The sequence below is a fragment of the Zeus faber genome, assembly GCF_960531495.2.
Source record: "Zeus faber genome assembly, chromosome: 15".
Classification (NCBI taxonomy): Eukaryota; Metazoa; Chordata; class Actinopteri; order Zeiformes; family Zeidae; genus Zeus; species Zeus faber.
The window spans coordinates 9,775,760-9,803,660 of NC_137194.1; the positions used below are offsets into that span (position 1 = coordinate 9,775,760).

The window sequence follows — 27,901 nt, forward strand, 5'->3', positions numbered from 1 at the left end:
CACTGAATCGCAAAAATCACCAAAACAACTTTGATTGTTTTGGTGATTGAAATTAAAGTCAGACAATCAGGGTAATAGAATTGGGTAAGACTGTATGTTGTCAACAAACCGCAGATTAATCTCAGACGAAACCATCGGTTATTATGAAGGGCGTAACGTTTGGTGGAACACTGGAGTATTTAGGGTTATTTTTCCTCAAAATTGCTGTTAAATGGTGGTTTCCAGTGAATGTCAACCAATGCTAAAATACCCTGAACATTGTTTTGCTTGCCAGTGAGAGTTGAATTGAGAAAATCAACAATGTTATCGTGTTTTATAGGGCAGGCCTGTTTTATATTGTACTTTAACCACACATCTGTGTCGTTTGATTATTATTACTTTTTATCCGTCCAAAGCTTTTTATTTATCTGCTTTTATCCATCTTTGCTTTTATATAATGTATTTTATGCCTGGAGGGGGTATTGGCCGGTTTTGATTACGGGACTTGCTTATAAAAAAGACATCACAAAGTTTACCTCCACTGTATTCACACAGACTGGAGTTCTGTGGCCAGAAACTGATTTTTCCCCACTGCTTCAGGCTGTGGATTGCGCTGGGATTTGCATAATCAGGTGCTTTTGGCATTAAAATACAACAGGTTTGGGTCGAGAATCCAAATAGAGACGCACGGACCAAATAAAAAAAACGGTCCAACTGCACAGGGAGACGGTCCACGCGTCGCCCCGTCTCCCTGTCTCCGTGTCTCCATCCCTCCATGCAGCCTCCTCCCATTCTCCCTTGGCACAACAACCCAAATGGAAGCTCTTTGAGGCGCTGATGGATGCTCGTGCGCGCTTTTTTTCACCGCGCACGGAGCGCGCACCGTGCGCCGCCGCCACATCTCCGGCTAATCAGGAGCGCGCAGTTGCAGAAAGGAACGCGGTTGCCATGGCAGCCAGCACCCCCCCCCCCCCCCCCCCAACACACGCACACACGCACACACGCTCGCCCTTCCTCCCCCCCTCCCTTCCTCACTCCCTCTCTCTCTCCCGTTTATTATCGGCAGAGGTCGCATGGCACGGGGAGGAGCGCTCCTACGTCCTGGAACCCGTGCACGGACACGCACCTCCATAACAAAGCCAGTGGAGCGCTGGGAGCACTGGGGGAGCAGAGGCTGTGTATGCGCTGGATGGACTCCTACTACACCGAACCTTTCAAACCCCCCCCCCCCAAAAAAAAAAACTGCGGATCAAAGTTGGAGTGTCTTTTTTTTTTTTTTTTTTTTTTTTTTTTGGTTTTTCTTTCTTTCTCTCTCCTTTCTTCTTTATTCTGTCCCGGAACAACGGAATAATCTCACCAGCACGTGCACGTACATGCCATTTTATTTTTATTTTTGAAAAATTTTTTTTTTTTTTTTTGGCATGTGATTTTGAGTTCCACACAAGTGTTTCGGAGAGGAGGACTGCCCATCACTTGGAGTTGTTGCTCGTGCCGGAGAAGTTATTAGAATAAAACGGATGTGAGGGGGAGAGTGCCAGAGAAACTCAACCCACTTTTTTTTTTTTTTTTTTTTCTTCTCCTTCCTCTTCTTTCTCTCATTCTCTCCTCTGTCCTTCTTCATTCCACCCCTCCTCCGCTTCAACAATAGTGAGTCAAAGACACACAAAGTGATTTTCATGCCTTCAGCGCCGTGCGCCCTGAGATGGACGTGAGATTCTATCCTGCGCCCCCGTCCACTGTGGGTTCGTGCGCCTTGCCCACTGATCCGACTTGTCTCAGCCCACTGGACTACTACCACTCCAACAAGGTAAATGCATAGTGCACGTTTTCCAACCGACGCGTCACATGCACAACGAGCACATTGTCCTGTTTGTCTCACCTGCGGAAAGCGACGCGAACGCATGCGTTGGCTGCGCGGAACGGGGGAAACGCTCGGCGCGCACTTAAAAAAAACAAACAAACAAACAAACAAAAAAAACAAAAAACAAACCGGATTCGCTCTTTAACGCGAAGGCCGATCACGCGTCAAGTGTTTGCAAAGTGCTCCGCGATCACCCGTTGTTCGAAACCGAACTTTTAAGGTTGTTCCCCCCTGGATTTCCCATCGCGCCGACTGCGCTGTGGCTGCATGAAAGTGTCCCAGTGTGTGAGTGGTTTGTGGTGTGGAAGACTGGGGGCAGTATGGGATCCATACCGCCCCTCTCTGCTCCTACAGCACCAACGTTATCCTGAGTGCCTCCTGCAGCCGGCTCGCTTGTAACCGCTGCGAGTTGCACTTGAAATGACACGGACGCGAGCCAACAACGTCCCGTTAATTACTTTGTAGTAAACCACAAAGAGCCGAAGTGGCTGGAACAGCACCGGTAGATTGTTTTTTGACACATCGCTGCTTTTCGATCTGGGAGCTGGACCGACTCTTTAAAGTGGTAATCCGTGAGATAAATTTGTTAAATTTTTTTTTTTTTTTTTTAAATGAATCCCATGTTCTAGACTTTTCCCCAGCTGGCATTTTATAAGAACCAACCATTCAATGTATTATGTATGTGCTCCTCTATGCTGTTTCTATTGTTGGTGGCGGGGTCCGCCACGCTCGAGAAGCGAAAGCCAGCCACAGTGGTTTTATAAGCCAGCGTTGGTAGCCGAGGAGAGTAAACTCTCGATATGGATGAGCATTCACAAAAAAAAAGAGCAGCGGGCCTGCCCCGATCAATCGAAGTGGAAGGAAAGAGCAAAGATGAGGATAAACCTGGTTCGCACTTTTAAATGGGATCCTGGGATTTGTAGTATAATCCACCCAACACATGATCTTGTGGATAGGCACTGTGAGTCCTATTGTGTAGTTTAACCTGTTCTAAGCAGAGGCACCACTTGTTAAAAAGAAAAACCCCCAAAAAAAACGTTGACGCCTTAATTGTGCCAAAACATCGATCAAACCGTAGAAATAGTCACTTACCCTCGTCAGAACGTAGACCTGAAAATCAAACTGCCTTGCCCGATTTGCATGGCCCTGTAATGACGGTGGGAACGTGATAACACATTGTTTCATACTATACGTGGGCAATGGAAAATCTGTGTCGGTGAAAGCAACATCCCAGTTCACCGAACTTTACTCCTTTACCGTCGCTCTCATACATATGTTTAAAAAGGGAAGTCTATAATTACAGTACCCTTCCATAGGTTTAGCAGGAGGGCAATAATTGAAACGAGAGGCGTAAAAATAGAAGGAAAGCGGGTGCGACTATCGGCTGGTTGTGCGCGCCACGCCAGATGACAGAAATAGGCCCGTGGAGCACATACACTGATGAGCCAAAGTATCGGACGGAAGCGGCTTTTTGCACCTGTGACACGCAAACGGACCCACGAAAACATCTGCATCTCCTCCGATGTAGGCGATGTTTTTGTAGGTCAAACGAGTGGAGGATCATCCTCCATGCGGATAATCCCAAGAATACTCAGATATCGCACACACGCACGCACGCACGCACGCACACACACGCACGCACACAGCCCGAATCCTAGAAACAAAACAAAACAAAACCAAAAAAGAAACAGATACTTAACATATTAAACTACAATCACCGCGTTGATAGTGGAGCTCAAGCATCAAACCCAGGGTCGTTTGGGACGTAACGGAGTGAGGTTTCGACTCTCCAGGTTTGAGCGTTTGAAATCGTCAGAGCATAATGGCTCTTCCCACACAATGCGAGTTATAATAACACACAAACCAGTTCACCACAAACCACGGTGGCTGGCTCTCGCACCGGGGGCCGGGGGGCAGCGGGGTCATTGGGTGTCTTGCCAACGCGGCGGACCACCAGGTCAAGTTCCGCCTTCCTCCGACGTGAGTCGAGGGGCCGCGGCGCTGGAAAGGCACCTGGTTCCTTATGGCGGCGCTATCTATGCAGGGGATCTGCCCGCCACTAATCATCTCCGACAGCGCTGAATGCTCACTTCGTATTCCGTCCGCAGCTCTCCGAGAAGGAGCTGTGCAGGCGAAGGACACAAACCAATCACGGTGATAGGTTCAAATGTTTTGAGGGCCTGTTTGGTATGCTTGTGGGTTTTTTTTTTTTTTTTTTTTTTTTTTCCGATTTCGATTCCCGTTTGGGTTTCCACTTTGTCAGCGGCTCACATGTGAATGTGTTGGCTCCCGGTCAGAGCGGGGTATTTTCTGTTTGGATAATATGATTGGCTAAGGGTCAGCTTCATTTGAATACAAAAAGAGGCTTTGGTAAGATGATTTTCTTGCTTGCGGCACTCTGGCCAAATCGCATGTCTCAAACTTAGAGGGGATTACTTCTCCTACTTTCCACTACTTCTCCCGGCGTTCCCCAAAAAAAAGCAATTTACAGCCCAGAGAAAAACCTTTCTTATTTGATCCCTGTGAAATTAACAGTGTTAATTTGAGTCACACAAAAGCTTAATTGGGAAACACGAGTGTATGCTAATATTTCTCTTTCGCTGTTTGTTTTATGAGCACGGCTTTTTTTTTGTTTTTGTTTGCAGCCGAATTACCCTCAAAGCTATTTGCAGTCACAGGCCTTGTTCAGGCAATTAGCGAATGTATGTGACTTCCAGTAAACACGTGCGCTGCTGTACCTTCACGCCTATCGCCTCGTTCGAGAGAAGCCACCGAGTTTATTTTTTTTCCTCCATTCGACAGCGCACACTCCCAATGTGATCCTCCCTGCTTCTGAGGGCTTTGGTTTTTAGACAGTTTACTGAACATGAAGGTCACCGCCATGAATTGCTGCCTTCATCACTATCAGTATGAGTCAGCTCAGCCCGTCGGTTGTTCAGAATGAAACCTTAAAAGCACTAAATATGAGCCTTCTTTTCCCATGGATCTCATTCGAGCAGATCCGTTTCACTTTCGTGGAAACGAGATAATCGAAGGGGAAGAGTGAAGGGACGTTGGTTGACAAAGGAAACCCTAAATAATCTGCAACGTGTCTACTTAAATACTTTTAATAGTCTCTCTCTCTCTCTCTCTCTCTCTCTCTCCCTCTCTCGCTCTCTTTCTGCCGTGGCCCTCCCACAGCCTAGAAATAACATTGAACGCTGTCATTACCAAAGGCTTTGTGCTCTGATGGTAACATGAAACTGCCACGTTTTAATGCCGCGTGCACCACCTTACTCGCAGCGCGAGGTGCGTGCCGCCCGGACGCACATTAAACAATTCATCAAAGAAAGGCCGTTTGTTGGGGAAGAAAAAAAAAAAAAAAAAAAAAAGTGGGCGCTCGCCCCCGGCGCCGTCACGCAACGTCCGCGACTGCAATTACGCGCGCGGCCATCGCCGTGTCCAGCGCCCCCAGTTTGCTCTGGGAAATAAGGGTAAACAGTGTCTCGGCTTCTATTTGAATACCTTAATCAAACAGCGCTGCCGCCGCGCCCGAGAGACAGCGTGGCAATAGAACAGAGTGCTGAGTAGGCCCTGTGTTTGTACGCCCAGGACCCACCCAGCTCATGTATCCTTCCAACAACTGATATCTGCTGAGATAGGCCGTGACTGAAGAGCTGGCTTTGTTACTTGGTGGTCTCCTGTACCGCAGATAAGCTGTCTGTCTGCCCGCTGATCTGTTGCTCCGAATGCCTTATCTGCTTGGATGGCTTCTGTCTTTTATTACCTGTGATGAGCAAAGGTTCAATTACTTTTCATTAACATATTCCGGCAATTTCCGTCTCCGTCGTCCCGGCAGGTTTGGCCGCGGTTCCTATGGTAAAAGCCTTTTTTCGATTCCAGAAATACAAAGTCTTTCACACATTTCACCGGCCGACCCCAATTTCTTTCTCTCCCAATGCGAGGTTTGATCTTAGTTCGTGGGCGTTATTGGGCGTATATATATATGTAGGGGCTGCTCGGTCTGTGAAATGAAGCACTCTCAGTAATGCAAACGGCTGTATATTTCCTATAGGGCCAGCGGTGTTGTTGCTATTAGCTAATGACACAGTCTGTGGTATGTGACAGGCAGAGAGAGAGAGAGACAGACAGAGAGAGACAGAGAGAGAGAGAGAGACAGAGAGAGAGAGACAGAGAGAGAGAGAGAGACAGAGAGAGAGATAGAGTGAGAGTAAAAGGATGAGTGAGAGTCAAATAGGTTGAAGTAATCAGTGGCCCAGCACAGGGACAGTCTGTGTGCGTGCATGTGCCTGTGGGTGTTTGTGATTGTCTGATGTGTGTGTGTGTGTGTGTGTGTGTGTCTGCACGCGCGTGCGTGCACGTGTGTGTATGCACACATGCCAACTCAGGGCCATTCAAACGTTTTGCTGACTATGGAGTCACAATCACAATTGCTTTCATAGCCCTGTGCAGAGGAAGGGCCAGTGACACCGAGCGAGCAGGGCCAGAGCCTAACCAGACACTAAATCATATTCCGCACTGCCCTGACACACAGAGGAGCTTTTTAATAAGGGTCCCCGCTATTTGGACTCATTTCAGTAAAATAGGAATGGCCTGTGACATTAGCCCCCTCCCAGAAAGCCGCATGTACAGTAGCTCACACTGTTATTTTCCTGAACCACCCTCCCCCTACTCGTTGCGATTTTGTCCCTCTCCTGACCCCTTCACGTAGCGCCTACTTCTCGTTTTTGTGCAGTGTTGTACAAATTATATATTTTCCTTCTGCTTTTTCTTTCCTTTTTTTTTTTTTAATGTCAATGACTAGCGAAAGAAGGACGAAACCAGTGAAAGTAACAATTTTAGTAAACTAAAAATTCTGGGGAGCGAGGGAGAGACAAGTGAGAACGGAGAGAAGTTCCCTCATTTCAGCATTGAGATGCCTGTTCCTGTGGCTCTGTTAACACAATGTTTGTGTTTGATAGAGATTTGAGCGAGACAAAGAGAGAGAGAGAGAGAGAGAGAGAGAGAGAGAGAGAATGAGAGAGCGAACGAGAGAGAGAGAGAGAGAGAGAAAGGGCAGGGGTTAGAGTGGGCGAGAGAGAGAGAGAGAGAGAGAGAGAGAGAGAGAGAAAGGGATACCCATGTGCCAATTAGTCGGCCTGACAGAAAGAGTTGCCTGTTTGCTGGTGGCTACTACTTCTTCCCCCTCAGCGTCTGTTGCCTCACAGTAATTAAGACCAGTCGTCCCACTCCGCTGTGTGTGTTTGCATTCGTCAGCCGAGGCCGTCCCGCGAGGCCTGGCTGCGGCGCTCGCCTTGTACCTGCAGACGAAGAGCGAGGAGGACAACGGGGCCGCACCTGCTGCAAAAACGGGCCCCTGGGTAGAGCTGATGATGTTTGTTAATGGCTGCGGGCGCGAAGAAGTCAATGGCGCGGCTTGTTAAAATTGACGCGCTCGTAATGCGGTACATTCGTCAGCCCGGGTTATTTATTTATCCCCGTTTTGATTATTTATTTTCTCTCTCTTTCTCTCTCTCTCTCTCTCTCTCTCTCTCTCTCTCTCTCTCTCTCGCAGAGCCGGGAAAAAAGAAACAACAATTGCGTGGAAGATAGGGGAATTTTTGTGGTTGACTTTAATGCGCTTTAATTTGATTGAGTTTGATTGCCGACTTACCAAGTATCATTTTGTGCTGGCGATGCAGATTGGACGTCTCCTTTGAACAAAGTAAATGTGCAAGGTAATGTTGTTCTGGTTTACTTGCCAATTGGAAATTAGAGGTTTATTTTTGTGCAGTCAAGACATTTTTCAGGCACTTTCGTGAAAGGTGTACAAGTAAATCCTTCGGGGAAAACGGAGATAGAATAGAATAAACCACAGAAATGTAAATGTTACTTTGGCTTTGACAAACAACTTGGAACAATACAATAAATAAGCAACACAGTTAACAGCTCGACAGACACTTGGCAACCATGGGCTTGTAGGTTGCCAAAACGGGGAAAACTGTTGCAGAATTGAAATCATTTTGGTGATGATCCTAATTATATGCCATATTTCATATTGTTACTTTTTCCAGCATTTTTGACGGAGTCAATCACTGCACCAGGAAAACTTCCTTGGCAGACGTTTCTAGCAATGCGGAGGTGTACTGCGCTTATTGACAACCGGACCACATAAGATGGTTGACGATGGCCCAAATCTGTTTGCCCTTGGCAACCGGGCAACTTGTTATTGTTGGGCCCCGTATTTCATAATATAATTCAAAGTTGAGCAGTGAGGTCACTTTGGGGAAGAGCTCAGTACGATTCTGGCATTTTTATATTCTCAAAATCTGTTGGAGCTCCATAACCCGTCCCCGAGGTAAACATTTCAAATTCATAAGCATGTGAAATTCACAATCACAAATTTGAGAGACATTCAAACTGAGAGCTTTGAAATACTTCCATATTATTACGGTGTTAAAACAGGGAACAGGTTAAAAATCAGACAAACAAACAAACCGCCAAATGCCGGACGTTGGTTGAGTGCCCGCACCACGCCCGGGCAGTCCACGATAGATGGAACAAACATTACCATTCCTTATTTCCAAATTGCCAAAGTTAGCGTCTCACGGCCTGGATATCCAGTGTTTTTCCAAGCTGGTGGCAAACCAACCCAGACAAATACTGTTGATTGGAGAAAGTGTGAGAGGGGAAGGGGTGCCGCAGGGCTCCGTCTTGGGGCCCTGGATGTATGGATGGAAGCGTGTGGAAGCTGGACAAACAGTCCCAGTTGTCTCAGCTTCCTGAGGTATGTCCTGTGCAAACACCATGGGCCACGGCAAGCTTCTCACCACCCCCGTTTTGACTGAATATCCTCCACAAATATTATCGGCCTGGTGTCAGTGCCTTGTTTGTGCTGTACGCCAACTGGGAGCGAACCCTCACAAAAAGTTGAATCGTTGGTCTAATCCCAGCATAACAGTGCGCGAGGGTTTGAACGTGGGACGTCCAATGAAAAGAACATTTCCACCGGTGTCACAAATCAAAACTCCAACTCAATTGAGTGGTGAATGCTGGCTCATTAAACGTGCCCCGGAGGGGGTCGTGAAGAACTAATGCAATTGTGCGTGTGTGTCGTTCATTACCACACCTACAGGTTTTCTGAGTCGCGCAGCGGCATCGTGCAGGAATCCGGAGCGAGAGAGGGAGAGCGAGACTCCGACGATCCACAGTTTACTGTTTTCTCCTCTCCCCCACGCAGTGTCTGTTTTTATTTTCCGTATGGTCTCTAAGAAGCATGTGTTTATTTTGTCTGACATATTCAGCTGGCAGATATAATTGCCTGTACAAGGCAATGATTGCCTGCGTCCAATCCAGTCAGCGGAGACAGCAGGCAACCCACCGAGCAGCCGTCGCCACCGCGGGAATCGTACTACGGCACCTTCCTCCCTCTCTGGCGAGCTAATGATGAGCTCCAGGTTTATTTTGCAACGGGCGGAGGGAGAGAAGAGTGGGCTAATGCTCTGGGCTTTTCAAATTTATTTTCTTTTTTTTTTACAAATTGCCATGGCGATATCAATGCCGACGGGAAAAGGGGTTGGGCGGAGAGAAAAAAGGTCAAAGTGGAGTTGTCGAAAGTGTCAAAGGGATGTTTTGCATGGGAGGGGTGTGGAAGAGAAAGAACGAGGTGGAGGGAGAGGTTAGTGGGGAGATGTAGAGAGAGGGAGGGGGGTGGGGGGAGAGTGGGGGGGGGGGGTAGAGAGCTCTCTTTGTGTTGTCGACCTATTTAGTCCCAGGTTGGCCAGGAGCCACGCCGTTGAGTGATGTTGCTAAGAAAAACAAACAGGGGAAAGAAACGGAGGAATTTTGGAAAGTATGACTTGGTCAGCGCTGTTGTGCGATCCGCGAAGAGCGTCTATCTGCTCTAGCTCCTAACTAACCCCCCACAAACCAAACCAACCCAACCAAACCCCACCCCACCCCACCCCACCCCACCCCACCCCACCCCCCGCTCACTGGGGTTGTTAACACTGGAAACCAACAGGAAAGGGAAACTTGAGTCGATCTTTTTATAGAATTGTTAATAACACAGTAGACACAGTAGTGAAAAACCATAGCCCCGAGCAGCACTTACTGGCACAGACCACATGCACGAGTGAGCTGCAGTGTGTGTGTGTGTGTGTGTGTGTGTGAGCGTATGTGTGTGTGTGTGTGTGTGTATATATGTCTGTATGTCTGTATGTCTGTATGTCTGTAGGAGTGTGTTTGTGTGTGTCTCTTGCACACTTGCACACACACATAAACACACACACACACCTTTCCTGTACATGCCTACGCATGTACAGGAAGGATGTGTATGTGTGTGTGTGTGTGTGTGTCTATGTGCACATGAGGGGGGCGTGCGTGTGAGGCGTTCTGGTCCCGGAGGAATGTGATTTCGGGGGGCTGGAAACGCAGCCTGGTGAGAATCACTGCAGCCCCTAATTCGGCAAAATCAACCAAAAATAGAAGAACAGCCGATGAGCCCGCTTCAACACCCCCCCCCCCCACCCCGCACGCGCCCGTCACCGCTAAAAGCCCACGTGCAGCGAGCGCGAGTCGACGGCTGAGAGGTACGGACGGCAGTGTCAGAAAAGTTCTAAAAATAACGCTCGAAAATATAATAGGTGTTCTATTTTGGTGCCGGCCCCAGATAGGATCGGCGATTGGACGAGGCACAGGGATAATGGAACGGAGCGGCCATTGTCAGAGGGTTTGACTTTGACGTTTCATTAGGGGGAAGGGGGGCAGATGGGGGGTCGAGTTAATTTGGCTTTCCGAGCAAAACAAGAGGCCTGTACTGCACCTGTCGTGGTGCCGCATGGCGCTTTGTAACTGGACTTAATCGCATTTTTCAAGTATCCCCGCTTTCCTCAGTATGCCGAGTTTCAGAGGCTTTCGACTTTGACTCAACACAAATATCTGTACTTTTCACCCGACTCCATTTCTAACGCTGTTGTGCTACTTCAGTTGCTGGCCTGCTGGTAAGCATTTAACAAAAGCAAGAGGAAAAACCCGGCACTGAATCGATCAAACCGCTGTTTTAGGATTGCTCATCGATGATTCACTTGTTTCATATCCTCGTATACTATTATACCACCTACACTACTAGCACTCATCTGCAGAAAAGAAGGTACAGTAGACATTTTCTACCATATTATAGGCAGTTACATCAGGGCATGGGAAATGACATGTACTTTTTCTTTCGGTACACTTAGGAGCAGATACTTTTACCCAACTCATTTTGTATGGGGGGGATTTCTACCTTCACGTAGGTACAGTAAAAGTTCCGAATACAGGCCGTGAAGTACAGACGGTGACTTTAAAGCTGCACCTTTAAGTACGTCTTACAAGCCTCCTTTTACTTTAATTGCAGCAAGAGCGAATGTTCCGCCAATATTGTGTGTAACATGACAAAGTGGTATTGTCCACATCCACAGAGCGGCCTCTGTTATTCGTCCCTAAAGACACCCGGGCGGCCCCGAGACGTTGGACAAATCAAGTCATTTCCCCACAAAACCACCTGAGCGTGGCTCTAAAGAGTGACCCAAACGCTGCGTTGAGGCGCTGACGAGACGCTGAGAAAAGGGGGAGGAGCCGTGTGGGGCGGCTGGAGGGATGGTCGTCTCTTACTGAGCCAGAGACCAGCGGCTAATCAGCGGCTCGGGTGGTACGCTGCTTTGGTGGGTAACTCCAGGTCACGCGGTACGGCTGGAAAGGACGGAAAAAAAACAACAATTTAAAAGCTGGCCACAAAACAGGGAAACAAGCCAGGAGACCCCCCCGAAAAAACCAACAAACAAAGAATCGAACAAACGAACAGACCAACATGTTGCGGTAGCGTGTCCTAGGAAGGTGTATCCCTCAGTGTCGGATGTCTGCTGATCGTGCTCCCAATTCAATGGGAGGAAGTTTGTGGGTTTTTTTAGTGGAACTAGTTTGATAAACGACGACACACACACACACACACACACACATGCACACACACACACACACACACACACACACACACACATACAAACACACAGGTAAATAAACAGGATTTGTCTGGATTATACGATGACGAAAACAGCACTATAACAATTTTTTGAATCACGAGTGTAAACCAGGAGATGCCGATAAAATACTAAAAAAGGCCATTACAGCCTTTTTTATGAGGACGCAAAATTATATTATGAGGTAAATATTATGAGATTAATAATGAGATTATAAGGACATTAAATGTGTAATGGCGACCCCCAATGTCCTATTAACGCTGCTATTTAGTATTCAGGTGTGTTGTGCTTTGAATGCACACACACACACACACACACGCACGCACGCACGCACACACACACACACACACACAGACCCACACCCACATGCACACACACACACACACACACACACACACACACACACACACACACACACACACACACACACACACACACACACCCACACACAAAGGAATTTCTCAACTGTCACTATGATGTGTCCAAAGAACGACTGCATCTTTCATTGCCCATTGTTTGAAGTTTTCCCATTGTTTTAAAACCATGCTCGCTCGTTCTCTCTCTCTCTCTCTCTCTCTCTGTCTCTCTCTCTCTGTATTTCCATCATCACATCTACCACAAACATTACTGTAATTACAGTATATTAAAATTTAAAATAATACTTTTTTTATTGGCCTTGCTCTGCTTTGGACAATAATAACCTGTCGACACACTGTATCTGGAAAAACGTTTTTTCTTCATATGACACTTTGTGTTGTGTGGACATAAGAGACTTCACAGAGGGGAAGGCTGGGAATAAAAAATAAATGTTTTTATCTTTGGGTGGCAAAGCTGTATTTGTATGATTTGCAGCTCCTTTATTCGCCCATTGAAACAGTTTAAAGTAGATCTGAGAGGCTCCCAAGGACTCCCAGGTCAGCCCTTTGAGATTGTGGGTATCGGACAAAAACTGTTGTCCTCCAAATTACACACACACACACACATACACACATACACACATACACACACACACACACACATACACACACACACAGAAAGATACAGACAAACCACGTAAGCACAAATCCATAGAGACAAACACTGTACACACAACACACACACACACACACACACACACACACACACACACACACACACACACACACACACATACACACACACACACACACACACGCTACATTTCATTTCCTCTGCTCTTTCTGACAACATCGAAATATAATGGGACATGGAGTCATGTGACCAAGCCAAGAACATGGATCTGTCAAATCTCTCTCTCTCTCTTTCTCTCTCTCTCTCTCTCTCTCTCTCTCTCTCTCTCTCTCTCTCTCTCCTCTGCCCGGCTCCCTCCCCCCGATCTGTCTATCGTTCCCGTTTGAAGGGCACATTCGTCAATCGTTACATGAAATGCAGATGGTTTGATCATATGGGAAGTGTGTGTTTGTGTGTTGGTGTTCTTTCATAGTGTGGGGGCTATGGATCAGGAAATCTGGGGAGGAATTAAGCTCCTGTTGTCGTCTTTCAGGATTTTCGCCGCCTCTTAAAACCAGAGATGCACTGCTTCTTTCCTACTTTTAATACAAATAATCACTCCCACTCATAGTTTAGTGTATTCAACTTGAAGTCAATGATTTCTGAAGTTCTTCTCAACCTTTTCATAGTCGATGGACCCAGGGTCCCCTGACACATAAAAGACACTGAATTTATGGCTAATTAGTGAAAATAGTACGTTGACATGCCCATCTGCGTAACACACAGTGAAAATAATTAGGAGTTTCAACTTCGATATGAGGGGGTTCCCCTGCCTGAGTGTATCGAGGCAAAATTTGATAATCGTTCGGCTGAAATTATCTGGGGACCCCCCTCTACGTGTGCCACGGCTCCCGGGGGGCTCCCCCGACCACAGTTTGAGCAAACCTCTCTTCAATCTCTTCCCCCCGGCCTTATTACTAACCTTGGACAGCCTCTGCCTGTTTACGCTGCTATTTCTGCCGCCGCTTCAATCCTTCACTTATCGAGCGCGCTGCTGATTGCGGGTTGCCAGGTATTCGCCGCTCGCTCAGGGGCCATTGTGCCGCTTTTCAGATGAGCCTTTAATTAAGTCATCTCGGAGCCTTGAGAGCAGGACTGTAGTGCACTGAGCTAAGACCAATCTGCCGCTAATTGTCCAGAGTTTTAATTTCTAATGGAACGAGGGCCAAAGGGAATGCCACTTAATGAGGTGCAGCCGCTGTGTGTGTGTGTTTGTGCGTGTGTGTGTGTGCGTGCATGGGCGTGTGCGCGCGTGTGAGAGTGTGTGTTTGTGTGTTTGTGATTTACACTGTTCTAATAATAAGCTCTTTTATCCGCTTATTGCAACCGCTGAGGGCCGTGTAAATAGAAAAAAAAAAAAAAAAAAAAAAGGCTTAGTGATGGAAGATGTTTCTTGCATTCCTTGATTTTTATTACCTCATCTTTTTTTCTCTAATTCCACGGCAGACGCGGGCTGCGTATCTAGAAGCTGCAGACACGGTGACTTAGACCCCCGAAGCAGAGCGTTCTGAAGGGCCGCGTTCCGTCAATGAAGGCATTTAGACCCGTTCCTTCACGATTCCTTAATTCCTCGAACACAGGCTGAGGTATGCGATTCCTAAAGTGAGGAGTGTTCAGCCCCGGGGCACCGGCGTTATTGGGCAGAAAGCACGGGTGTTGATGGGACTGGAAAGTGTTTACATATCGCCTCGGGAGTGTTTGTGTCATGATTTAGATTCCAGGCATTTCAACATCCAAATAAATCAGTTTCGACTTAAGTGGGCAAATAAATCTCCCCGAAAGGACACGAGCCAGCTGCGCCGAAACGTGTCTGAGGGTTTTTATCATAACAGCCCCCCCAAAAAATGTTGTTTTCAGCGAAGATATACAAAGGAAACCGCGGTCAGAATTCCGCTCGGTAGTCGGGCTAGCTCCGGCTACTCGTCCCCTGTTTACCGGACGGCTTGTTTAGCGAAGCGGGGTTAAGAATCATTCAAACACCCCCCCCTCCCCCCCGAGGTGATCGTGATTCCGTGTTCGACCTGATCGAAAGCTACACGCGCGCGAGGGGGGGGGGGGGGGGCTCATCGGGGCAAAGATCCCGGGTTCCTGGTGCAGAGACGAAAAAAAAACAGAGGGGGGAAAAAAAAAAAAAAAGCGCTCCGAAGACACATTACTGTATACGTTTCTCCAAAACACTTCAGCGACTGCTCTGTCATTTTTCTACCTTATCGCCTTTAAGAGGGCTTTGCTTTTGCAACTGGCTCAAGGCCCTTCCTCTTATTGTTTCAATATGTCAGAGCATTGTTTGAATGAGGTCACCCATTACCGATCTGGCCCGCGGCCAGCTCGACTTCAGCTGATTTAATTGAATCTACAACATGAGTCAAACTCAAACAAGCAGAGATTGCTTTGCCATGACAGCCTCATTACTCCACATTAGGGAATCATTTCACAATGTATTGTGACTTTGGGCTTGACAAATGGAGAAAGGGGACAAACTCAAATAAGTAAGGGGGTTTCACAGGACTACGCTTCAAACGCTACTCACCGAGAATACGCATTTAACCAGTGTATTTTTGTTGGACAGGTTTGATCCAAATTTCGGTGTTTATCACCACCAAAAGGCTGGTTAACATGCGTGTTTCAGCCTGAGGCCGGGAGACTCTGCCTCATTTGGGGTCATGAACTTCCATACAGAATATTGACGTTGTGATGTTCTGTTTTATGTCTGTAAGCACTTTGCACCCCATTTTGATGCTTTGGCCAGTTTTGGCCACAAAGGAAAACAGGCCTTTATGAACCGGCAGCGAGTATAAATAACTCTCTCTCTCTCTCTCGCTCTCTCTCTCTCGCTCTCTCTCTCTCTCTCTCTCTCACTCAATGCTCTCGCCGCACACATAAAGAGCACCACCTTTCATTTGAACCAAAGGTAGGCTGCTGTATTCAAGCTCGCCAATGCCTCGTAGACATGAGGCAGGTGCAGATCTACGTCGCGGGGAATTGAATCCGTTGCCGCCCGAGAGGGGCAACGCACGGACACAAAGGTCCCACTCAGCACACACTGCACTCACTCAGCCAGTCGGAGGCGATCGTCGGAAGAGGGACGGGAGCGCAAGACTCTCCGTCAATGAAGCCCTCGCCCCTAAACCCCGGACGGTGATAATGACGCGTCCCAAACCGGGGACGCCCGATGAACGCAGTCGGGAGCGCAAGCTGTAGATGCGCAGTGAGTCATCCTCTGATGAAGAAGGAGAAAATACACAAGTTGAAGGGGAGGCGGGGGTCACGGTCACAGGGAGGCCCGTGAGTTGAAAACATGGTCGGATTGGTCCCAGGGCCGACGCTGTACCAGATGTGCACTTACACCGCTTCATGGCATCAAATATTATTTATTTATAGATTATTCTGGACGACACCAACCTGGTGCTTTATATATTCATTAAAACGTGCTGTCTTGATATAAAAAATAAAAAATAAAAAAATTTAATTCAATTTTTCATATCAGTTGTGTTTTGATGGGTTATTTTGTCATCATCCTGTCGGGGGCCCGCCGGGGGAAGCTCCTCATAATGAATGTTATTGTGCCGAATCTGTCCCTCATCCAATGCGAGACAAACGTTACATGTGTAAGATACTAAAAACATGCCAGCGAATTTAAAAAAAACAAAAAAAACTTGACCATCGTGACCATCGAAGTTTGATTAATAATTAATTAGCGCATGTTGTGTGCGTTTTAATGAAAAACCATCAAGGGAAGCCTGTCGGACGCGCACAAAAAAACCCCCTGAAATATCTGGTCAATGTTGTCATGAAAGTCCGTGAAATGACGATCATTTGAAATAATAACTTTTTGAAAAGGTTTAATATGTACGTCTCACAATTTTGAGGTGACCTGTAGAGCACCGGCCACTGTGGCCGAAACAGTGTTGGTCGGTTAAACGCAGTATTCAAGGGTTAAAGAAGAGTGCTATGTGGTGTCGATTCAAGCAAAAGCCTTTTGGGATCAGATGTTTTTTTGCTTTTCATTTTAGGTACGTTCCCCTGTTTGTAATAATGGAATGACATTCAATGCCATTTTCTCTCTTAAATGGAATTTTTGTCCAAGCGATATGACTTCAACCTGCCTTGTCAGTCACAGCTGAGACAGCGCCGCGGCGGGGCGGAAAATACGCCAACGAAAGTGCTGCGCTCCAAAATTTTACTGTTAGCTGCGAAGCCCTCCGGGAGAATGAAGCCATTATCAGTTAGGCAGCACAACAAACAAAGAGCGCTCTGTCACGGCGTGCCGGGAGATGCGATATCAGACAGGACGGCGGCTGTGCAGCGCGGCGCGCATGAAACGCGCGCACACACATACACACACGCACCACGTACCAAATTTCTCAATTAACCACGCATTCTCCGACAGCCACCGGCAGCTTCGGCCGAAGGCGGCGGGAGGGAACAGGGGACTCCCTCCGCAACGGGGGAAGGAAGTGTTGGAGGCTGCGAGGGCTGCGTAGAGGAGATAGGCCGGTGTTTGCTCAGGGCTAGGTATCGGGCACAAAATAAACAGGGCCGCCCTTAATGAGCCTGTTTGCCTGCCAAAAGTAAAGACAGCTGTTCCCCCCACGCCACAATGGAGCAGCCTTCACAACGCTCCCGGTCGCCATGGTAACGCTCACCTCGTGTGTACTTAAAAGAGGGAGCTCATCCAGTCCCCCTTCGGAGAGAGATAGCAAGTCATATTTTAACGGCGAGGCCACGAGGCCTTTTCATTTCGGCTGCGCGCGGAGACTGGCGGCAAGTGGCGCTGTCGAAATGGCTGCGCGATCTAAAGGAGGGGCCCGCGCCCTCGCCGAGGAACGGCGAGGTGAGAGGCCCCGTGGCTTTTTCGAACGCCCCGCATTCCCTACACTTTGTCGGTTTGGTTTCATCAGCCGCGCTCGGCCTTTGTGCGAGGAAAAAAATTCCCGTGCGGCGACTGAAAGTAGCCGAGTAATTCATCCCTCTTAAGGAAAAGGAGCTTTCTGAAAAGGGCATTAATGCACAGCGATGTGAGCAAAGTGGGGGGCTATTGGAACGGTGAAAAGCACTTTCCTCTCTTACGAGAGAATTAATACACTTTCCCTGTACCTGTCCGGCTGAATCAGCGCCGACCGCTCGCTCTTCTCTCCGCCGCTAAATTTAGTGGTTGTTTTTCGGGGGTGGGGGGGGTGGAGAAAATGAGAGCGATGACGGCGTGACGTTGCGGCGTAGGATGCAGGACGGTTTCCCGGAGGGCTGCAAAAAAAAAAAAATACTTTCACAATAAGCAACCGCTGTACAAGCACCGAAGCCCCAATCTTAATTTAGATTCGATGAGATCGATTTTAATGATCCCAGCAGCGGGGGGGGGCAAAACGGGGCGGAGCGTAGCCGCAGCAGATACGGTCGTGCTCGAAAAAACCTTTTTGGTTATTGAAAAACAGGATGTGTTTCGTTTTTCCTGTTCAAAATTGACAGACTTAAGGACATCCGGGGAAAAGATGGGGAAAGTGTTTTTCTTTGTACCGAGGCCGAAATATAAAATCAATTGAATGTATTTTCAGCCCTGTTTGAACCTATTTCACGTTTACAAAATGATAAAACACCGAAAGAGCTGAAACAAAACTCAAAAGCGCTGGATAAAAATAACTCACCTCAGACGGAATGAAGATTAAAACGAGATGACAAGTGGAAAAAAAAAAAGGCGCCGCGGAATACGTTGTCAGAAACTATAAACAATTATGAAAACGCAACATAAACAACGCAAGGACAGGAAAATACAGTCATTTTTCATATTTCTATTCCAGATATTACATCAAAGAGGTAAAATAAACGGTGGTGATGGGTGTGTGTGTGTGTGTGTGTGTGTGTGTGTGTGTGTGTGTGTGTGTGTGTGTGTGTGTGTGTGTGTCTGTGTGTGTGTGTGTGTGTGATATCGTTCACTAAAAAGCAGAATTGGGGGTGCAGTTGAGTGAGTGCAGGGTGGAAACAATGCCGCAGACACAGAAACAGAGACATGCGACGCGTCAAGCTGCTGATTTGTGTCAAGACAGAAAGACAAATATGTCTTTACGCATCGAAATTGTACTATTGCATCATTTATGGAGTTATTCGTTTAGGAATGAGGTCTTAGGTCGCCCTGGGTGAGGGTTTATTGTGCTGATGCAACGCTGACTGACCTAATTTTAGTATAATATGATATTATATATTTGATGTAATATTTGCCCTTGATCTCGGTGTTAATCTTTGCAGGAGACTGTCAGTCATGCATGAATTCAGGTCTCAAAACCATGATTGCATACCCCATATTGTATCCAAAACAGCAATATTTCCTTCAGTTTGGGGTTTTCTCAAGAACACAACCATAACCGCAGAGATAAAAAAAAAAAAAAAAATTCTGTGCGATGTTTTCAAAGAAATGCCACATGAACTGTTCTGATAGCCATGGCTGCACTTGTGGCTGGCTCTGGGTGTTTCTCATCATGGGCGTGATGGAGAACATCAGACATGACTCAGATCACATTGCGTATTACAGGTACAATCACTAAATATATTTTTGTTTTTACAGGCAGTATTCGGGCTGGGCGACATGGCCTAAATCTTCCATCCTTTTCCATCCTTCCATCCTTCCATCCAAAGTTTAAGATGTAAACTTTCCTTCATCGAAACCTCAAACTAAAACGTGATTGGCAGATATGTTAAAAATGCTTCTGAAAAGGGTACTTTTTGGTATGGTTGAGCATGGTAGTCATCCTCACCTTATGGTGTGGGCGTTTTTCACACCGCAGGCACTTTTTCACAGTTCTAAAAACAGCTGGAGGACCTCCCCCCCCCTTTTTTTTTTCCATTGTGTTTGCAGGAACTGGGAACGGTCGTGGTTCTTAGAACGACGTTTTACCGGCACAAGAGGAACCTTCGGTGACACATGAGCCGATGCAGCACCGGCGATCGCCGTATTTTAAAAACCCCGTGTAAAACACTCCATTTAAAGAAAATGTGACTTTTATTTACACACATTTTTTTTACCACCTACGTAACAAAAAAATAAAACAGCTCGCCGCGGACTCGGCTCGACCGGTCGAGTCTCATTGCGCTGGGCGGCGACCGGCCCACGAAGACTCGGCGGCGATAAAAAAAAACAAAAAAAAAAAACCCCACAAAAATAAAAAACAATAAAAATAGTGTTTTTATTATAGATGTATTTATTTCATTTATTTTATTTTATTTTCCGATATGAATTAGCGACAAATCACGACCGTTTTTCATGGTATAAAAAATATATACGATAAAACATTTTTTATATCGCACAGCCCTAGCCAGTTATAACATATCTATATATAAATGATCTAATATGTTTTATAAACAGTATGGTATTCTCCTTAATTCTATCACTGTCCTTAGATGGAGACATGTACTGTTAAGTTTGGGTTCCATGAGGGATGGGCGATGTATAGACATAATATCGATATTGTAATTTGAGACTCAGGAACTTAATTATAATAATAATAATAATAATAATAGCAGCTTTGATCATTTATATAGCGCCTTTCAAGGGACCCAAGGTCACTTTACACACACACACACACACACACACACACACTGTAGTCACATGGTGAGCAAACCGAGTCTTGTGACTTAGATTTGAGTGATGCATGCAGGTCTTTAGATGGTGGGAGGAAATCCACGCACACACAGGGAGAAACACTACATGCAAGCTCAACACAGACCTGGGGCGGCCGGGGTTGGAACCCACAACCTTCTTGCTGTGAGGCGACGGTGCAAACCACTTTAAGTAGAATTACAGTAAAGTAATGCAATTTTTCTGTTCTAGCTGTTTTCCAACTAGCGCCTCCACAGGTGCCCGCTTGCTCATAATATCCACATTTCACGTTTTCTTGTGTCTAAATATTTATCAAATCACCAGTCGCCATCCCCGTATCGTAAAATGATCTATATCGAGGTGATATCGATGGGGATATCTGATTTTTTCAGCATTGACCAGCCTCGACTCGTCTTTTCTGCAGATAACCCTGAGAACTTTTTTTTTTTTTTTATTATTATTTATTTGACTCTTGAGGAGACCTTGGAACCACCGGTTCTCCAACATCAGACACGTTGCCCCCGCCTGCCCCGCGCAATTTTGCTCGGCCAACTGTGCAGCAGTTCAATATCGGTTACCGTGAATTTCAACTTGTTTGGCTCCCATCCCACTCTGGGTGTTGCTACCGTGTATATGGATGTGCGACACCTTTTTTGTGAGTCCCTTGCTGTTTTGCCGCTTGGTTTCCAGTGCGTCGCTGGAGTCGTGGTTCCTTAAACCTTTGGACTCTTTTGTGATCCTTTGTTTTGCGGTGAGCGTTGGAAAACTCGTGGGACGCTTGCTCCTGAGGTGGAAAAAAAAATGGACGAGTCAGAGATTAGTACCTAAAAGCCTTGACTGATTGTTGATTGGGAAATAAAGTCTTAATAAAATGGCAATTAGCATAATGGGATGCTGAATGTAATTGTAGAATTAGGAGAGTGTGACAGAGACACAATAGGCCCCGTGCCATCTACGCCTTAGCCTGACTTGCTTATTAGAATTAATCTGGCCTGATTAAAAATGCAAATGGCTCACAGCGGTTGACGTAGTTTACATGTTTTTTTTTTAATAACATTTAATTGATTTAATTACATGGAAAATTTAATTGTGGGGTGTTTGGATGTAATTTTCTTTTTTTCTTTTTCATCCTCTGCGCCGGGCCACCTAGAAAGATTCTGCCCGGTCAGGAAGAGAAGCTCTCATGCCCCCTCCCTCTCTCTCGCTCTCGCTCTCGCTCTCTCTCTCACCCTTTTACCCCTCTCCTCTCTCCATCTGTTTGTAATTCTCTACCTCTTTCGTCGACCGATTTCATCCCTGTGTGTCCAGCACCAAGGCAGCGATGGGCTGCATGCTAACTGTGTTAGCTCAAAGCAGGGCTGCGGATGGGATCAGCTAGCCTAGCTCCCATCAAAATCTTCCCCAAAACGGCTGCACGACTTAAGGTGGTCTGTGCATTCTCCAGAACATGGTTCTCAACACGGGGTGTGCGGCCCCCAGGGGTCCTTCAAGAGGTTCCAGGGAGTCCCCAGCTACAGTAATAGTTCAACTTCACAATTATTCAATTTACTATAGTTTCAGTTAGGACCATTAGAGAATTAGATTAGAATTAGAATTAGAATTTGTTTAATAATGATGGTTTTGATCATAGTAATCACTGTAATCTCCCTGAACTACAGTATACTAAAATAAAAATCTTCTCTGATCGAGGTCCAAGAGTCTAAATCTGTCCTCGTGCTCATCAAATTCAGGGTCCTCGACATGAAAAAATGGCGTGTTTTAAATGCCTTTGTTAACGACTGAAACTTGAAACAACCACACAGAGAAAGTCATTTTCAACAGTTTATTACGGTAATGCACCGCTACCTTATGACGAGATTCCAAATTTGTTTGTCGATATGTGACTTTTAGCGAAAGAGAGCGAGCTTGCCAGCGGTCTTCCTCATTCCGGCTCACCTGCGCAGGGTGAGGCTGACGGCAGGTAACAGGCGCATCAGAGGCCTGAGCAGAGAGCGGTAATTGTCTAAGGTGTGATGACATGCTGTATAGCCCACAGCAACCTGTCTGCCTCAGATAGATGCTCCCCCTGACATTTTTCAATTTGAGGTGCCTGTGTTTTCCACTGAGAATGTATCTCATTATATGAAAAGAGAAAAATCTCCCATTTGTCCTTGTTTTTTTCTTCTTTCCTGAACCGGCTTGTTACCATTTGTCGTGTTCTTAATTGAAAGCCAGGAGCTGTAACTTTGCTGCTCTATATATATAAAAAAAAATTATAATAAAAATTATATATATATATATATATATATATATATATATATATATATATGTATGCATACTGTATATATATATATATATAAAAACTCCAAACTGTCAAAGAATCCTTTCAATCCACCTGCCCTTGTGCAACGTTAACGCAGCCAGCGACCCGCCCAGGGTGCTTCGCTCCGTTCCTGTTTCCGACTCAGCAGCAGTAATTATTTCCAACCCGTGAGCACCTTGTGCCGCGCTGCGAGGACGATATGATGCAGATGGATCGTTTTGCTTTTTTACACCTTTCAGCTGTGGTTGTAAAGAGCCTGCAAGCGCAGAGTGGACTTCCTGTGGGGGAGGAAATTGATTTTCTTATAGTTTTGTTTGTTCAACGCCAACGGGCAACGTGCATTGTTTTTTGTTTTTTTCTGGGGTTTTTTTGTGGTCTGGTCTAATCGTTTCACAGCATATTAACGCGTTTTAGGCCGGTTAGGTAGTATTTTTTACAATTGTTCGAAGTAGTAATCAGTAAGATTATTGTATTTCACAAAATCTCAAATTTGCTTTGGCAACCAGATTTAGACCGTTGTCAACCATCTTGCTGTGGACTGGTTTCCCTGTTGTCAACTGCTTTTCATAATGTAAAACACATTTAAATAAATAGTGACATAGCCCAGCATGTTTTAAAATGGTGTCAAAAATGGTGAAACAAGTAGCAGTATTGAAATATGGATCATTAGCAATCAATTATAAAACGATGAAACTCTCGCAACCGTTTTGTCAGTCTTGGCAGCCAAACAGCTGATGCTTGATTGCCGACTTGGCAAGCTCTTCTAAAATGTTGTGCCAGGCCCTGGATACTTTATTTAGCTGGAACCTTTTAAGAAACAGCCCTTCAATGTATTTGCATTATGCATGTGCCTCTCTATTTGCTGGGTTTTTTTTTTTTCGGTGGCTCGGTGGCAAAGATCCGGCAAGAGGTGAAAAGCAGCTGCGGTGAATGTGATAAAGCGCCGTAGGTCGTTGTGGTCAGTAAACGTTGCGATCACATGGATCACCACTTTAATTTCGGCTTCTATAAAGTTGTTTGTTTTTGGATTTTTTTACCGTCCTCGTCAGATCCGTGTGCAGCGCGGGACAGCTGGAGTCGATTCGGAGTCTGAGATTGTGATTCGCGTGAACGCACGGGATGTCGCCGCTTTGATCTCGCCGTGTTATGCCGACTCCCGTGTCACCTTCATTTCCATCTACAGTAACTTACACTATCCTTCAGACTCCCGGCGCGGAAAAAAAAAAAAAAAAAAAAAAAAAAAAAGAGAGACGTCAAAGTCGAGCTACAAAGTGGTTGGAACGCGGCCTGAAATCCTAAACGCGTCTGGAGCCGCTGGTGTTGGTGCTTCTGCGGCGGCGCGTTTTCATTTTGACACGTTACCTTTTAGTGTGAAAAAAAAAAAAAAAAAGACGCACGGCCGCTTGGAACATGGCGTTGACAGGACAGGATCAATTCCGACTGTGCCGTCCGTACATCAGTCCATTGTGCCGAAATGGAAAGTATGCTATTGATCTGTGTGCATTAGCGCACTACAGTAACACCAGGAATGAGCAGCCGAACAAAAGAGACAGTGTGTGTCGCGCCGCACGACGGGCCTGGCACAAAGAGGCCAGTTAAAGCAGTCCGCTCGATTGGCATTTCGTTGTTTATCGTTTCAAGCCCAAATGTATATTTTTCTCTCATAAAAAAAAAAAAAATGAATTTTGCTCATGTGAGGATACATCTGGAACCCATTGTGGATAATTTCGAAATATACAGTCCCCTAATACTGTTGTGCCCTTCAGAAAAATAGTCATTAAGGATTATTGCAGCAAAGCAGTGGAAAGAAAACAAACAAACACACACACACACACACACACACACACACACACACACACACACACACACAGGCGATATCGATCTACGTTAAAAAGGTCAACAAACCATGCAACGTCTGAGTTCAGATGGCAGTAACACACACACACACACACACACACACACACACACAGACACACACACACACACACACACACACACAAATCAAGGTGCTCCTGCTCATCTCAGCAATGAGTTTCCCTCACTCACACATAGCTGCAGATATTCATATAGTGGCATAGACATACACACATACCGACATACACACACGCACGCACACACACGCACACACACACACACACACACGCACAGACACACACACACACACACACACACACACACTTTACATTTTCCCCCTGAGGAAAAAACCCCCAGACAATTACTCCATTGTGTGGTACAGTCCACTATATCACATTCCACAGAATGACATCATGATGAATATGTTGTGGGGGGTGGACTGATATGATTGAATCAGTACTTTTTCTTTTGTTAACAAAAAGGATCATTTGTGTAATGTCCAAGGACATTGCGCACGTGTACAGTGGAATTGTTTCTTTTCTTTTTTTGTCACGTTCTTATATTATCTCACTTCTGTATTAAATCTGTGGTATCCAGATCCGTTGGTTTCCAGGGTGGAGGACAGCAGCCTCCAAACGCTCTGTCTGGATGAGCGGCCCTCACTGCACATGTCTGTTGTTTCTTCTTCATTCGGATGTCGATCGCAGCGCCATATCACCAAAATCAAATATCACAATATTTCTTTGGACGTATCCATCATTTGACGACATGCCGGGGGTGACTTTGGTCGCTTTCATGAGATGTCTCCACACAAGATATAATAAAGATGCAGTCATTATTGACGTGGATGTTGCGATTGATTCGAACGCTCAGAACCGTCCATGGAGTTGGGGAAGTTGCTTTTACTGCAGCGCGGCCTTGAAGGCGACATTTCACTGCGTCGCGATATTACGAAAACAAAAATTCCCAGACGATACCGCGCCCCATAACACAATATGGATACAATAATATGCTTACATGTAATGTTACTGTTCTGCGGCTGATTCACCTCAATTTCCCTTTGAATAACGAGCCTCCCTGTAGTCTACCCTAATCTCATCTCGAGGTTAGCAGATAAAGCATTTTTCAGAATAAATGGGCCTCATTTCGGAAAGAATCGCACCGTGCCCTGGTAAAAAAAAAAAAAGAAGCGTTTCCTTCGCGTTTTTTTTTTTTTTTTTGTTTGTTTTAGTTTTTTTTGTTTGTCTGCGTAGTTGTTGTAGTGAGGAACCCGCTCTGGGTGAGACGGGGACGGGCGTTTTTTGTTTTTTTTTCTCGGGGCGCTGCCGAGCGATGGAGCCAGAAAGACAAAGATCTTCAGCCCCACATCAAAGCGGAGACGGTTAACTCAACCTGCTCCGGAGCGTCCTCTCACGCTCGCACGCTGCGGCGAAACGCCAGAGACAGGGCGGGAAAGCCCTGCGAGTGCCACGCCGGCGATTAAAAATAGGCCAGTTGGCACGAGAGGAGGAGAGAACGGACGGATATGTAGAGAGAGAGAGAGAGAGAGCGAGAGAGAGAGAGAACGGGGCGGAAGTTGGTGAATAGCAGGGCTTCTTCTTTTTCCGGGGACTTTCTTCTGCAGGCCCGAGATAAGAGGCTCTTCCCTTTAATGTGTGCGAGTTCTCAGATGAATCTTATTTTTGGTTTTGCTCCGTTGCAGAGAGAGAGACAGAGACGCTGGGGGAGGACGACGGGGGTAAAAAAGAGGCCAACCGTTTCGGAGTTGTTGTTGTTGTTGTTGTTGTTGTTGTTGTTGTTGTTGTTGTAGTTTTCCAAAATAAAAACGGCGGTGTTTTTTTTTTCTTTCTACCTGAACCTTGTTTTTTTCCGAGCGCTGGGCGTGTGTGATTAGCGTGGTCATCTTTTTTTTGGGGGGGGGGGGGGGGGAGAGGGCGTTCGGTGTGGCTTAACAGCAGCAGCCAACCACAAACACAACAGCGAACGGGTTATAAATGAGTTCATAGTTTGAGAGTCGAGTGGCGCTCAATGACGCGGCTTCCGATCTATGACCCCGAAAGCGTAGAGAAGAAGAGACGAAAGAAAATAAAGTAATGAATGAATAAAAAGAAAGCACACCTCTCGGATACAGAACAGTATCAGAAATGTTTAAAGTTGATCCCGTCATGAGAGAAGGGGGACCCCCGTTCTTCGGCAAAATGCGATTGCCCCCTCTCTACGATTCTCTCCAGGGGCGTCGTGCCCATTCAATATTTTTGATATCTGGATTTTATACATTTATTTTATTTTATTTTATTACTATTGTTTTTTTATAATATGTAGTTATGATCATTTTACATTATGAATCCAATGTGTTCCTCTAATTGTATCAGGGATCATCCCTCGAAGAGTCACACACCCCCTTTGCCTATGGTATTGGTTTCTTCCAAAAATTCGCAACAGCAGGTACGCACCAGGGTTGCCAAGTCCGCTCGTCGACTTTGGGCTTTAAAAGTAGCTCAAAATGACGTTATACGTGTTGAGATAAATCATAATCTGTACAAAGGAACGTTGTTTCCCGTTAACGGTACACGCCACCATGTTGCCGACCGCACAGACCCGCAGTCACCCAGACTTCTCCCTGCGTAAAAGCCCAGTTGGGTGCGACAGCGAGGGAAAGTAGAGCGTTTCTCCAGTCTTTAATTGGAAATTAGTGAAATAAGAGAAGTCAGGGATTGAGAAAGTCAGGAAAAGAGCATCATGCATGCACATGCTCCTGATCACTCCCTCCCTCCCTTTTCTGCACAAAATCAACTGCACCGGATTGTTGCCCTTTTTCCCGGTTCTGCAGTTCAAAACCACGTTGGACGTGTCGAAATGAAGTCGGTACTTGCCGCCGTGTTGCCATGACACGCTCCGTTTAATTTAATAAAAAAAAAAAAAAAAAAAAGATTTAAGACTCTGAACCCTAATTGACTCCCAGTGATTGGAAATAAAAGAGGCTTCTTCAGAATTGGAAGACGGCGACCGACACCCCGTGACCCTGTCCTTTGCATGGAAACACCTCCGCTCCTTCACTCGGCCGCTGAAGGTCAGGAGGAGAAAAAAAAACAAAAAAAAAACGCCCGCCGGCGCACGAATCGCGTTACGATCTCGGCGGTTAATCGCGGATCGACGGGCGCGTCAGTCGAGTCCGTTAGTCTGAAACGCTCATATACTATCATGTGGTCGAGGGTTTTGAACACCCCCACCCCGACCCCCACCCCTCCACCAGCATGTCCCCCTTTTACATATCTGCTCATTCATCTGAGTCGCCC

General features: G+C 46.2%; 1 protein-coding gene across 1 annotated transcript in view; it reads left to right on the forward strand.

Annotated features, from left to right (window-relative positions):
• Positions 1 to 1,681: 1,681 nt before the first annotated feature.
• Positions 1,682 to 27,901, forward strand: part of LOC307240783 (TOX high mobility group box family member 2-like) — a gene marked incomplete at both ends in the record, with an annotated part of 103,214 nt that continues 76,994 nt past the window's right edge. Inside the window, one exon of the mRNA XM_080014642.1 lies at positions 1,682 to 1,786. Within this exon, the coding sequence (XP_079870768.1) occupies positions 1,682 to 1,786 (105 nt within the window). The remainder of the gene's footprint in view (positions 1,787 to 27,901) is intronic.